The 13083-nt window shown below is 41.3% G+C and overlaps 2 protein-coding genes across 3 annotated transcripts in view; both read right to left on the bottom strand.

Moving 5' to 3' along the window:
* The window catches only part of si:dkey-261h17.1, a 61100-nt gene extending 60671 nt beyond the window's left edge, over positions 1–429 (bottom strand). Inside the window, exon 1 of one of the 2 annotated variants that reach the window (XM_034696793.1) lies at positions 133–429. The gene's annotated coding sequence lies outside the window, so the exon portion shown is untranslated. The remainder of the gene's footprint in view (positions 1–132) is intronic. The other variant, XM_034696795.1, reaches the window with a different exon arrangement.
* Positions 430–1794: 1365 nt separating this feature from the next.
* plxna2 (plexin A2) overlaps positions 1795–13083 on the bottom strand; it is a 273461-nt gene continuing 262172 nt past the window's right edge. The window contains exons 28-32 of the mRNA XM_034696628.1: positions 12754–12944; positions 12500–12669; positions 12121–12333; positions 11658–11808; positions 1795–6738 (exon numbers count right to left, since the gene is read on the bottom strand). Of these exons, the coding sequence (XP_034552519.1) occupies positions 6643–6738; positions 11658–11808; positions 12121–12333; positions 12500–12669; positions 12754–12944 (821 nt within the window). The 3' untranslated portion in view covers positions 1795–6642. The remainder of the gene's footprint in view (positions 6739–11657; positions 11809–12120; positions 12334–12499; positions 12670–12753; positions 12945–13083) is intronic.

The raw sequence follows: 13083 nt of genomic DNA, 5'->3' as shown, positions 1-13083 counted from the left end.
CAGCAGACCTGGCAACCCAATACACTTAACCGAAAACTAGTTAGAGCCAGCACTCATTTTGAAGGACTATACATCAGTTGAATAGTAAAATACAGATATAATAAACATACTTGTGTGTTAAGGAGGACTTACACATCTGATGATATGTTATTCTCTCATGTCCGTTGCTGTTAAAGTCCATAAATCCACCTCAAAGTCATTGAAGAAAGACGCTTCTTCCAGCTTCAGACGTTTCTTGACGTTTTCTTCCTTTTTGAGGAAACACTGTCAAACTGAACTACACATTATTGTGTTTACTGCAACAAGAACTGATGATAGAAACCCCTTCATACTTTTATAATGCAAACCATTCAGAGTGTGATACTAATTTAACAATCCAAACAAACTTCTTCATCTTCGAGTTTTAATGGGTTACAGTTCGCCCTATATGTGCTTTACTGCCACCTACTGGTCGGAGTGTGAACAGAAGATCTGCAGAAATACTCTAATTTAGATAACCCTGTTGCACTTAAATCATTGGATTGATTATTGTGTAATTTGCATGACATCTTTTTAGAGAAATAGCCTGATGTTATGTCATTTTCAGTAATTAAGTATGGATATTCTCTTCTTTCTTCCTTGTACCTGTTGTGATATGTAAGATCAGATAAGATAAGATAGGATAATACTTTATTGATCCCCACAGGGGAATTTACTTACAGACATGAGCACAAATCGAGAATAGGTTAAAATAAGTAAACATATACACAAAGATAAGAATAGAAATTTAAGGTATATATAAATGTCACACATGGTGTAAATAGTTATTATTACAGACAGTAAGCAAATATCATTCTGTAGCGACAGGTTGACATGGTGAGATTATGGTTTGGTTTTGGTTGTGTCAGCATTTCTGAAAGTTTTAAGGTTTATATACTATTAGAGACATTTCTGCATATTTCTTTTTATTATTGTTATTATTAATAATACTGCATTATGGACCATGGAATGATTAATGGCTCTTTATGTTTTATTTCAACTGTGTAAGATAAGATAAGATATTACTTTTTTGATCCCCCGGGGAGTAAATTCAGTTGTTTACAGCAAACCAGACATAAGTACAATCAAGAAGAAGTTTCAATAAGTAAAATAAAATAAGTAAAAATAGAAATGTTTATATTATGAGATCCTCCTCCCCGGAAATGAGATATAAGGGAGCAAGGGACAGGTGTTGCTGATGAGACAGGTGAGAGCTGTATTGTTTTTGGACCGCTCTCTTTTTTTCGTTATTTAACTACAGATATGAGCCTAATTGTGCTCATGTTTTTGTTGTAGAAACTGCACAATGGACAGTAATAAATCTTCTGTTCGATCCAAGCCAGACTGATTGTTTTTATTGGAACGCGTCAGGACCGCCAGTCTCCTCTGAACTAAGGAAGGCGGCCGAAACCCATAGCAAAGCCACCACATAAACACAAAAACATATTTCAATTTTAAGTTGTCAAATGTAGCTTACTAAATGCCTGAAAGCATTTTCTGTTTATTTGCATCCCTCAAAAAGTTGCGTCCCTGTAGGTCAAAGGGGGAATTTGTTTTCAACCTCAAAATGTTCCAATATTCCGGTGTGACTGAATAAAGACATGAATCCAGATTTCAGTTCTATGCAATTTTTAACCAGCAAAGTTTATTTATATATAACAACAGTACAAAGTGAATCCTTGGCTTGCAAAATAGGTGTGCTTCATATTTACAATAGGTACACAATAATATATTATCATAACAAAACCAAAGCAAATAAAAAAACAAGAGAACAACCTTTTTTAAATACTTTAAGTTTCTTACAATTTTCACAACACTTTTATAAAACAAGAAGAACAGACAGCCATTATTATTATCATCATCGTCGTCATCATCATCATTGCCAGTAAGTACTATTTTACAGAACTCCAGTGTCTACAAAGGGTTTGTTTACAATGTGGTTAAAATGGAAGGATACTCATTTTATACTTGGTGATATTTTGACTTGAGAGTAATATATTGATTCAGTTCCCCTGTTTGATGCCATAAAGCAAACAAAAATCTGATTAAATGCTTTTATAGAAAGGAATGACACGCGCTACTCAGAACCACGGCACCATCTCTCTTACACTGACAGCAAAAAAAAGTGCACAAAGCATCTTCAATTAGCAGTCAGCTCCAGCTGAAATGAGGTTGTTATTATGAGCATCAATCCATATTTCACAGACCTGGCAGTCAAATGGGATTCTGCACCACAGAAAGAGTAAACAAACTTTTCTCATTCTCAGCTCAGACAGAATTTAAATGTTCCCAGAAGTGAGTGTACGGCATGGAAACAACCTCTATCTAGGAACAAAAAAAATCTCTTTCAGAAATAAAGGTGCATTCAGCTGTGATTTAAGACGTGTACAAATGGGCTTTTGGGAAAGAATTGCAGCCAGACTACTGATGGAGTGGATCAATACGGAATACCAGGCAGAACGAAAGCGTGAATTAAAATGCATGCAAAAAATCTCACACAAGACAAAAGGAAACATCCTGTTAGAAATGATCTCTGAGAGAAAAAATCAAAGCCATTCTCCAACCAATTTGTGTGCCTTTGATTATGTTGTCACATTTCTGAATACAGGGGAGCTCATCCAGGAGTTGGAAAGACTCTAATAAACACACGTTTCATCCCTTGCAAAGAGGAAAAAGGCATTTAGGTCCTGTTAAAATGATAAAAAGCATTACTCCGTACAAGCAATGTGAGGTATGAGGAGGATACATTTCTATTCGCTGAAATTGGGAAGACACCTTAATCACAAGGAGGAAGCTTTAAGTTCTGTGTATGTTCTGTTTATGTGTACCTAAATATGTTTATTATGGGGCTGGAGAGAAAGACGGGGCTTTTTCAGAGAAGGGAATAAAATCAACTCTTCTTTCCCACTTCTGCCACCACTGGTTGGACACAGCAACAGCGTGTCTATCATCACCTCATCCTACTCGTCTCCTTGCCTGTTAGTTTGATGTTTTTTTCTTTCCATCTCCTGATCACACTGTGAACACAACTGACTCAGATCAAAGAGCAGCTTCAAAGCCTGAGCAGGAAACTAGAGCTAAAGGGGTTCTCTCTCTCTCTCTCTCTCTCTCTCTCTACCTCTCCCTCTCTCCTCATTTCTCGACACTTCTCTTCAAACAGCTCAGGCGAGTCGAGCGCTATAAGAGGAGATGTCTGCCTGAGCTCGGCCATACCCTCCTCACCTTTCCTTTTGCTTTATCTCTCTAAGACAGTTTTCAGCAGAGCGCTGTAGCCAGGTATCAGTGAAAAAACGCTGGGGTCCGGAGCATGGGAAGGACTGTGCCCGAGTCGAGGACTAATAAGATCAGGAACACTAAGCAGGTGGGTATCTAAGGCCACAGAGAAAAAAGAAGCACCTTTCACTTCCTACTGGTGTTTGTCATGCTCTCAAAGAAACACAATTGCTGTATACTGTGCAAACCTTTAATACTACCTATTTTCAAGTACTTGATGTAAACAACAAGCAAACGTATCTCGGAAGAAAATGAAACCACCTATCCAGAGGACGCACGCAATCTACAGTTTGTGGTCATCTAGCTAGAAGGTTGGCAGGTTACATCAGCCTTTTAGCTCGTGACGTTTTGGTTTGACTCAGGAGACGAACACAACAATAAACAGACTTATTAATGTATTAATGATCTCTACTCTCCTGCTAATGTTTCGTACCTTTCTAGAGTTTTAAAACTCTCCATTCCAGTTATGTAAGCCTCAGCTTCAACCATCTCTGCGCCCCAAAAATGAGAGCTCTGCACCTTCTGTAAAGCATAAACCGTTTTTTGACACATTGAGTGAACGATTTGAAACCACAGTATCTTTTGGCACTTGGTCAAACTAGACCCACGCAGCGAGACTTCTTGTTTACTGTGTGAGAACCTGGGTGGCCAAATGGCCAACTAGAACCGGCATGACTCATTGGCACTTGATACAAACCAAAGATGGACTCTTAGAGCACTTTTAACATGTGATAGCATGCATGTAAGGTAAGCATACAGTTGTTCCCAAAGAGCAACACAGTGGTTATAGTGTGAAGTGTTAAAGCCTACTGAAAGTTCTTTATCGTGTTTACTTGGCAGCAATTTCCTTCTGACGTCATATTTAGAATGGGAAGCAACACAGCAAATGTTAGCATCTAGCCGCTGTCAGCTAAAATGTTACAAGCTAGAATTTTAAGCCGTCACTATCCTATAAGAAGCATTCAGGCACCTCCTAACTACATTTATACTGGCATGGAAGTAGATGAATGTTAGCATTGAGCCACATAGCAGACATATGTTAGCTAGAATGGAACTGAATTGGATCATAGCAGGTTAGCATTCAGACACTTGAGGTGCTTTTCAATGCTGTGCGTTTCGACCGGTGGACCCAGGGTCTAAATTTAGTTCAGGGGTAGATAATTCCCTCCCTTAAAAGCCCCTGCCTGGGGGGTAGTACTTTTCAAAGGTCCTGGGGCTTTTGGGGGGCAGGACCTGCAATGCTGAACGTGTCTGATTGGTAGCTTACCGGCAGTGTTTTTATTCCACCTTGCGTCCACAATAACATCACACACATCGGTGGATTCACTTGATTTCTCTTTCTCAATTTGTCCAATCTTTTTTGTACGTGTGTGTGTGTACTTTTAAAAAAAGAAGACTCTGTGATTCCCTTGATTTAGCAGCTTGTAACAGTAGTCCTTTTAGTTCAGGGTAAAGTAGTTCTGGGGGGCTAAAAGACCCCGGAACTCTTGGTCGAAATGCACCTTTGGTAACTAATGGACATAAATACTGATTAGCTAAAGGGTATATTAGCTAGACACTAGCTACATGATTAAGCTAGTTGTTTTCTGGCAATCGAAAATGAGTTTCCAAAATTTTGTCCAGCAACTTTGTAGCCAATGGTAAGTTAACTGGAGAGCAAATTAATACTCATATCATGTAATGCCAGATAATTAAATTTCAGCATTGAGCCACTTAGCAGCCAAGTTATGTTAGCTAGATTGTGGCTGCTAATGGGCATGTTAGCTAGAAACTAGCTAAATGATAATGCTAGCTGTTGTCTGGCAGTCAAAAGTGAGTTTTCAAAATTGTCAATGAATACTCACATTGTGTACTGTTGGAGGATTGAATGTTAGCTTTTAGCCACTTTGTAGCTGATGGAAGCTACAAAGGCAGCTAGAAAGTATTGTTGGCTGCTGTCTGGTGGTAGCAAATAGGTTACCAAATATATTTGAAAAACATTTAAAGAGAAAAGTTCTGTCTTTTTTTGTGTGCATTGTTTTTCAATTGCTAATCAACCAGGAAGTTAATACGTTTATGATCATTTCCTTAAATAATTTGCAATTTAGCTTCCCACCCTGAGCGTGAGGTCAGAGGAAAATGGCTGCTGTGTGAATGTGCTCAGTCACTCTTGTCTGGTCTCTGCTAACTGCTAGCATCATATTCTGTGCTGAGCAGCAGCGCTAGCCGCCACACTGAGGGTAAATAATGTCAGGAAGCAGTTGGACGGTCTGGGGCCAGGACGGACAAATGGAGTTGTTCACTCGACGAGCTACTGCGAACATCTGTGAAGCTCAGTTCAACTGAGCTCCTTTCTGTTTGCAAAACTCAAATAGACAAACAAAGAAATAAAAAAAACATTTGTACATTCACATACACTGATTGGCAACGGTACATACATAGATGACCTAACTGCTGGAAAAAGCCTTAGACACCACACTTCATCTCTGTCATCCTCTGTTTAGGTGCAAGCATGCTGGCTGATCTCTGACCACCATGACTGGAGGTCTGTTCGCTCTCAGATGATGAGCACATAGTTTCATGTTTCCTGTACACTTTATATTGAATAAAGGAGCAGAGGTTTCGTCCGCGTCGTGTGAAGCATCAGTCTGAGGAGGGATGGAGTGAGAGAAGACGTGGACCATGGCCAGTGATACCACCACATCACTCCTGATGTAATTTTACACTCTTTATGTCTTTATACAACAAGTATGGGGGTCCCGTGTGGTATATTTCAACTGCAACTGATAATATTCAAATGTACAAGTACAAAAATAAAAATCTGAATGCCAACTCAGCTGTCCAGCTTGGAATCTTTTCTTCTGTTTCTTGACTTGTGTCCGTTTCACACTCAGAAGTGAGTAGAGAATAAAATCTGTTTCTCAATTTGCTCAGGAGTCCTCTGCTGCACAACACAAGCGCACACTCACTCATGCACACACACACACAGACACACACACACACACACACACACCCACACACAACATACAATTTCCTGTCAAACTGAGAGAAAATATCCTTTGAGGAAAAGAAACAAAAAATAAATAAATACAAGCCATGTTGATGCCTTCTCTGCTGATGTTCCTCCCTCATGCCATTATCAGCTCCAGCTGCAGGGCCCGGTGTATTATTAGTCCATGGGCTCTGAGCTGGTGCCATCATGAGGGGGTGGGAGAAATATAAACTATAGCAATTGAAGTCTGTCTGGCTGTGGATACAGAGAGGTCCCAAATCTGGCTCATGGTTCAAGCTGGCTCCCACGATGAGAGGTAATTAATGCCGGACCTTTTTTTTGGGAGGTCCTGTAGAGATTGTGGTCCCTTTCTCTCACTCTCAGCTCTCGAAGGACATGGCAGAGATGAGCTGATCCACCTTGTAGGCTAACCTCTGCTTCCTCGCCTGTTCGTCCTGCTCCAGCGCCGCTGTGATCTGGACAGAGGATCAAAAATGTGGTCACACACCAGCAACAAAAACAAAAAACTCATGATTTTGTAACACAGGTGTGTGCAATTACTTTAACAGAGATTCAATTTTACACTAAGGAACAGAGGAGAATTGCATTAACACCAGGTTCAACAATCCCTTTGATTTGACCTTGAACAGGTTAAGAGTCAATGACATACGGCAGGTAATAAACAGATCCTATACCATAATTTATCAGCACCCTTATTAACTGGTTTCTTCTTTAGATAGTAATAATTGATAAGACTCATATAGTTATTTTCTAAATACTCAAAGACGCTGTACATGGTGTGCAAAACAAATAAAGGTCCTAGATACAGAAGGACAGATCAGAGGTAGAGAGGGTTTAGAGGTCACATGATTTAGGCTTTTTGAAGAGGTAGGTTTTGAGTTGATTTTTAAATGAGTGAAGTGAGTCAGAGTTGCAGATGTTGGGCTGTGGGTCTAAGCCTCTGTCCCCCAAGGTGGACAGGAGGTTGGCATCTGATGATCTGAGGCAGTAAGATGGGGAGTGGCGTTTGAAGAGGTCAGTCAGATATGAGGGGGCGAGGTTATTGAGGGCTTTGTGGGTGATGAGCTGGATCTTGAAGTGGATTCACTGCTGTATGGAAGCCAGTGGAGGCGCTGAAGGATGGGTGTGATGTGAGCTCTGGAGCTGGAGTGGGTGAGTAACCAGGGAGCTGAGTTCTGGACATGTTGTAGTTTTTGGAGGTTTAATGAGAGGCCAAAATAACAGGGGTACATGTTATGGCTTTAGTTTATTGAGGTCGAAACATAAGTCAGAGCTAGCAAAATATCTGTGCCACTGTTTTCACTAAACACATTAAAGCTGTTGTGCTTCAAGGTCAAAGGTAAGTCAGCTAAATCACATAATAAAGCTATGTTATGATAACAGTCAGAGTTACTTTGACGCTCTGTCTTTGACACAGGCTGTCGGGAGAGGCTGCTAGCTGAGCTGCTGCTTGGCGAGCTGCTGCTCTCATTAGATCAGGTATTTATTAGATGCTCTGCTTTTGTGGGTTAGTACTTTTCAGTGTACAGAGGCAGGCCATGGTACAGAAATAGCGATGATCAGGCAGCAGTATGGAGTTAGTAGTGTAGCCTAAAGTGGGGCGGCTGTGGCTCAGTGGTAGAGCCGGTCGTCTCTCAATTTAAAGGTTCGCGGTTCGATTCCCAAGTGTCCTTGGGCATGTGACTAAATCCTAAATTGCTCCTGGTGACATGGTGAATGAGTGAATGTGTATGAATGGGATTAGTTAATACTGATGATCCCCTTCACTTCCTTTGCCATAAGTGTATGAATGTGGTGTGAACGTGTGAGTGTGTGATATGTAAAAGTCCCTTCACCATTAAAAGTCAGTAAAATGAACAATTGTCTTTTAATAGCATCATTATCAGACAACAGGGAATTCTTGGTATAGGAAACTGAATAGGGGATTGAAAAAAGTGTTATCAGAACATCTCCAGAGAGGAGCCTGCACCGCTCTGTTTCTATATGGACGTCACATGAAAGAAGAGTTACATCACTGCCTTTGTCTGTGACAACACCCAAGAATATTTGTGTATTAGCCCTTCCCTTTTTATCTTCGGAGCCCATTTCTTGTAAGTTTGGCATTTGTCAAGACGGGTTCAAAGGGATTCAGACAGGCTCCCCTCTCCGCTCTCTCATCTAGTGTCTGCCTTGTCAGAACGAATCTCTGTCAGAGCGACACCAACACACATGGCAAAGCCCTTTAATATGGATATAAAGTAGGGAAATATATTACAATACGGGCCACGTCTTTATCACCTTTGATATGGATCTCTATACCCGAACACTGCAGCCTCATTCTAACACGCTGCTGCTGCTGGTTTGGGTCTGTGTATCTGCTTACCACTGCAGATCCGTTTGAATTCATATTACACTGGGCTGGAACGCAGTGTATGACTGAATAATTAATATTTCAAACAGAATGATTAATTGACCACTCTTATGCAATGTGTAATTTAAAATATTCTGTGGTAGGAGATAAATTATGAATGATTCTGAGGGGGAAAGTCTCACCCAAAACCATGTTCAGGGACGTCTTGGATTATGTAAGTTTACCCCTCTTGGAAATTGTGTTATCCATTTCTTCCCACAAAGAGTCGATTAGAGGAGATGTCCTACATTTATATCTGAACTTTTTTTCAACATCCCCATTTTTTTCCTTCTAACTGCACCTTGCTTGTTTTTATTTGCTCTATTTTGTCAGGGTTATAACTTTGTATTGGTTTGCTATCTTGGCCAGGTTCATTATAGAAGAAAATAATCTTCAATGACATCCTGGTTGAAAAAAACTGAATGAAAGAAAGAAAATAAGGGTAAATAATAAAGAACATTCAGTGCGATAAAGTGTGTAGTGTTACAAGGGACATGAGTATAATATCAGTCAGAGGTTTACTTGAAGTTTCAGGGCCTTTGTTTGAGTGGAACAGGAGCTCTCATGTGGTGAAGGTTGAAAACATGCCAGCAATCTTCTTCTTCATCTTCTTCTTCTTCTCTTTTTGCATAGCATGGCAAACCTTTGTTTGCTCCCTGTCCTGTTGCAGAACACACGATCTGTCTGCCCACCTACCATCTTCCACTCATCTACTTGAGTGCTCTTAAAGCCTGGCAGCTACAGGCAGAGCGCTTCCTCCTCTTCATCGTGGCCCGATAGCAATCTATTATTAATCTGCAGCACTATATGCAGGTGCAGCTCCCACTGCCATCTCCCAAATCCATTTAAGTAGGCTGCAGCTCTGGCCCGCTTAGCCTGACACCAACTCTTTGAGAGAGGCTGAGTAAGAATGAGGAATGATGCTTTTTACGCACTACGCTCTGGGAGACAGTGGATATTGCACGAGTGATGGGGTGCATGTGAAGAGTGCATGCGTGGAGAAATTAGCATGTTTTGCATGCGTGCATCAGACGGCTACAACTGCAGAGGCAGCAAAAGTGAGTGTGTGAGATTCATGGGGAGGCAAAGGGAGAAGCTGACTGGATAATGGGGGAAAAGAGGAGGAATGTAAAGGAAATGAGAGTGAGAGAAAAAGAGGGAGAGATGGTGTGGTGCAACATAAAGGTCAGGCTAATGCTTCCCAGAGGAGGAGCTGACATTAGAAGCAGAATGTCTCCATAAATGCGTCCCCCTTCCCTATCTTCCTCCCTCCTTTCTTACGCTTCCTATGATCTGACAGTGTGTGTGTGCATGTGTGTGTGTGTTGCCATATATAACAGATAGCCCACTCTAACTGAACACAGGCGAAAGGACAGCACAGCATGCTGAGAGCTTGTAGATATTCACTTTCTACTTCACGGATCAGACGCAGTGTCTTGTTAAGCTCGGGCCTCACCAGGCCTCTGGGCTTTGAGGAAGTCTACTGAAGACTCTGAGCTGACCTCACTAACCTTTGACACTCATGAACCGTCTGGGAGCACGGAGGGTGAGATACACGTGTGTTGAAGTGTGCGGCAAATTTGCAGCACACCTCTTTTTTTTTGTGGGTTCAATTTGCACTCACAATCTGCCGATAATTAGCGGCTGATTCAGTGAGGCGGCAGCTTATTATACACGATCGGCACCCGGGACTGCCCTCCAGGTGAAATCTGTGAGCGGAGGAGCTCAGAAGAAGGGGGAGGGTTTTATCTGGATATGAATTACACTGCACTGACACATTTAACAAGGTCAAAGTTCAACTCTGCCAGAGGAAGAACTGCGGTGTCTCACTATGAATTCAATGAAACCTATTTGTAGGAGTTTATTCTACAACTGCAACAGGAGTTATTAGAACTGAAAGAGAGACAAAGGGATAGCAGAGCAGAGAAGTGAAGCTCAGAGTGGAGCAGGTGGAGGATGGAGATGATACTGAAGGTGTTCCTACCAAATCTAGAGGCCAGTTTCTTCTCAATAAAATAAAAATTTGCTTAACTCTCCATTGTCATTTTATGTGGAGATGTCCTAAAAGAGGCACCTGTACTCTACTCTTGCTGTTTGTAAAATTATGAATAAATGACCTTGTGATAAGCAACTGCATGTACTGTTCAACAAAATGGTTGTATCCCTGAAACTATAAGTGTACTTGGAAAGAAGTCGGTGGCATTGGATTTAAAACAACTCAAAGTTTGGGCTGCTGGTTTAGCTAAGTTGGTAAAGCGGGCAGATGATGTACCAAGGCTACAATCCTCATTGCACTGGCACAGGATCAGTTTAGTGCATGTCATCCCTCTCTCTTTCTCTCCCTTCCCACATTTCCTGCTCTCAGTTGTCCTATCAAGTAAAAAAGACAGAAAGCCCTAAAAATGACTGATGATTTCTATATAGTATTTTTGGTGTGAGACCAGACAGCTCAGATCAGGCTGAAGAAAAAGCCTATTTTATTTTATTTTATTTTATTTTATTTTATTTTATTTTATTTTATTTCATTTTTAATTTATTTTATTCTATTTTGTTTTATTTCATTTCATTTCACTTTATTTTATTTATATTTATTTTATTTTATTTCATTTTTATTTTATTCTATTTTATTTACAGTGAAGAATATGTTTGGCTGGTAAAAGAAAGCAGGATGACAACATTTCTTAGAATAAACTATCAGGTCAAGATCAGCAAAGAGATGCCACGTATCACTTTGTCCACAGGGGGCGCCAAATTGCTCAAAACAGAAAGTTCTTCACTGGAGCTTTTATGCCTGAGCGCTATAATTCAATGCACTCAATGTTGTTGTTAGTCATTAATGGCTTCATGACAAACACTACGAGCAGACTATCTCCAGGGTTGTAGTGATGTGACAAACCTGCATTATGTCAGCTGCAGAATGCATCAAAATCAAATTACAGGCCGCATTAGGCCTGTAAATGTGCAGCACAGGGACTCATCACTCACCTCCTCACTGTACTTGCTGACATAAGAGTAGATCTCATTGAGAGCGCTGAGCATGTTGAACTCTGTGGAGTGCAGTCTGGCCTGCTCTGCTAAATAAGCATTCATGTCCTGGTCGCTAATGGCTGGCAGCCGGTTGATGTCAGCGTAGTACCTGAGGAGACAGACAGAGTGGGAGGGGGGGGGGGACACTTTGCATCACTCTCAGAGACTCACTGAGTCGATGTAAAAGCCCAACTGAGGCCTAAATTCTTTTTATGGTCTAATTTTAGAGGCATAATATCACTTCCACCAACAATGAATGCCTGATAACAGTCACTTGCAAGAGGATTTCACAGAGTAAAATTGAGAAGTGTCGGCAAGAAGAAAGAGAATTATGAATCAATTTCCCCAAAGATCTCATTTTTTATTGTAAGAGGATACAAAGAGATGTGACAGAGGGATCAGAATGGTGTGTAGCTCTTACCTCTCCACCCAGCTCTTGTAATTGGGGATATCTTTCGCATAGAGCAGCTTATTGGATGGGGAGTCTTTGCCCAGGCGGTGCTCTGAAGTGGAGCAAGAATCCATAAAAGTCTGAGCGACGACAGACAGACAGGCGTCCGTGATGCTGCTCTTATGGATGTCAAACACAAACTGCGGGTTCTTGATCACATTCACCCAGAAACGCAGCGGAAGGCTGGAAGACGGAGACAAAGGGAATGAGTAAAGACCTCTCATGGTTAATGAATTTACTATCTGAGCTTGACAAGACCAAAAATAGATCTATCAAGTGACATTGGAAAGCATTGTGTAAGGACCTACTTTTTGTGATACTAATCGGATGTCACTTAAAAAGGTCTTACCAGTTGCTTTTCCACGTGTGACGCACGTCTGTGTCGTGAATGCCGTGTTTGTCCGCCTGCTCGTCCAGGAAGTCAAACATGTATTTGATGGCGAGGGGAAGAGTGCTCCCTCTGTGAACCGTACTGAACAACGTCTCAAACAGATCGTCCACAAACTTCTGTAGTGTACCCTGAGAGAAGAAGAGAACAAGGCAGTTAGAAATGTGTGGTTCAGATTCAGATGTGCTGAAAGCTTTAGGAGAACTTTAAAGTACCTTGGTAGCTAGCAGCCTGGTCAGATAAATCTCAGACACCATCTTGCTCCCTCGATCTCCTTCCTTCTGGTCCCCGTGTTCGTGGTTCTTCACCAGGTGCCACACCTTCACGCCACTTTCCAGATCTGGGGTGATCATGGGGGCGCGTGAACGCAGGCTGTCGGGACTGCCCGTGTATCGGAATGAAGTATCTGTCCAGCAAAGAAAAAATACAAGAGAGAGAATAAATGATTATGAGTAAACAAGCAGAACTTTATTCAGCAAACACTCACGACTCCCACAACAAACCACACACACACATACACAGTGTACTCTCACATGCATAGTTAA

This window comes from Notolabrus celidotus, chromosome 11 (genome assembly GCF_009762535.1).
Source record: "Notolabrus celidotus isolate fNotCel1 chromosome 11, fNotCel1.pri, whole genome shotgun sequence".
Taxonomy (NCBI): Eukaryota; Metazoa; Chordata; class Actinopteri; order Labriformes; family Labridae; genus Notolabrus; species Notolabrus celidotus.
This window is presented reverse-complemented; position numbering and strand designations above follow the sequence as displayed.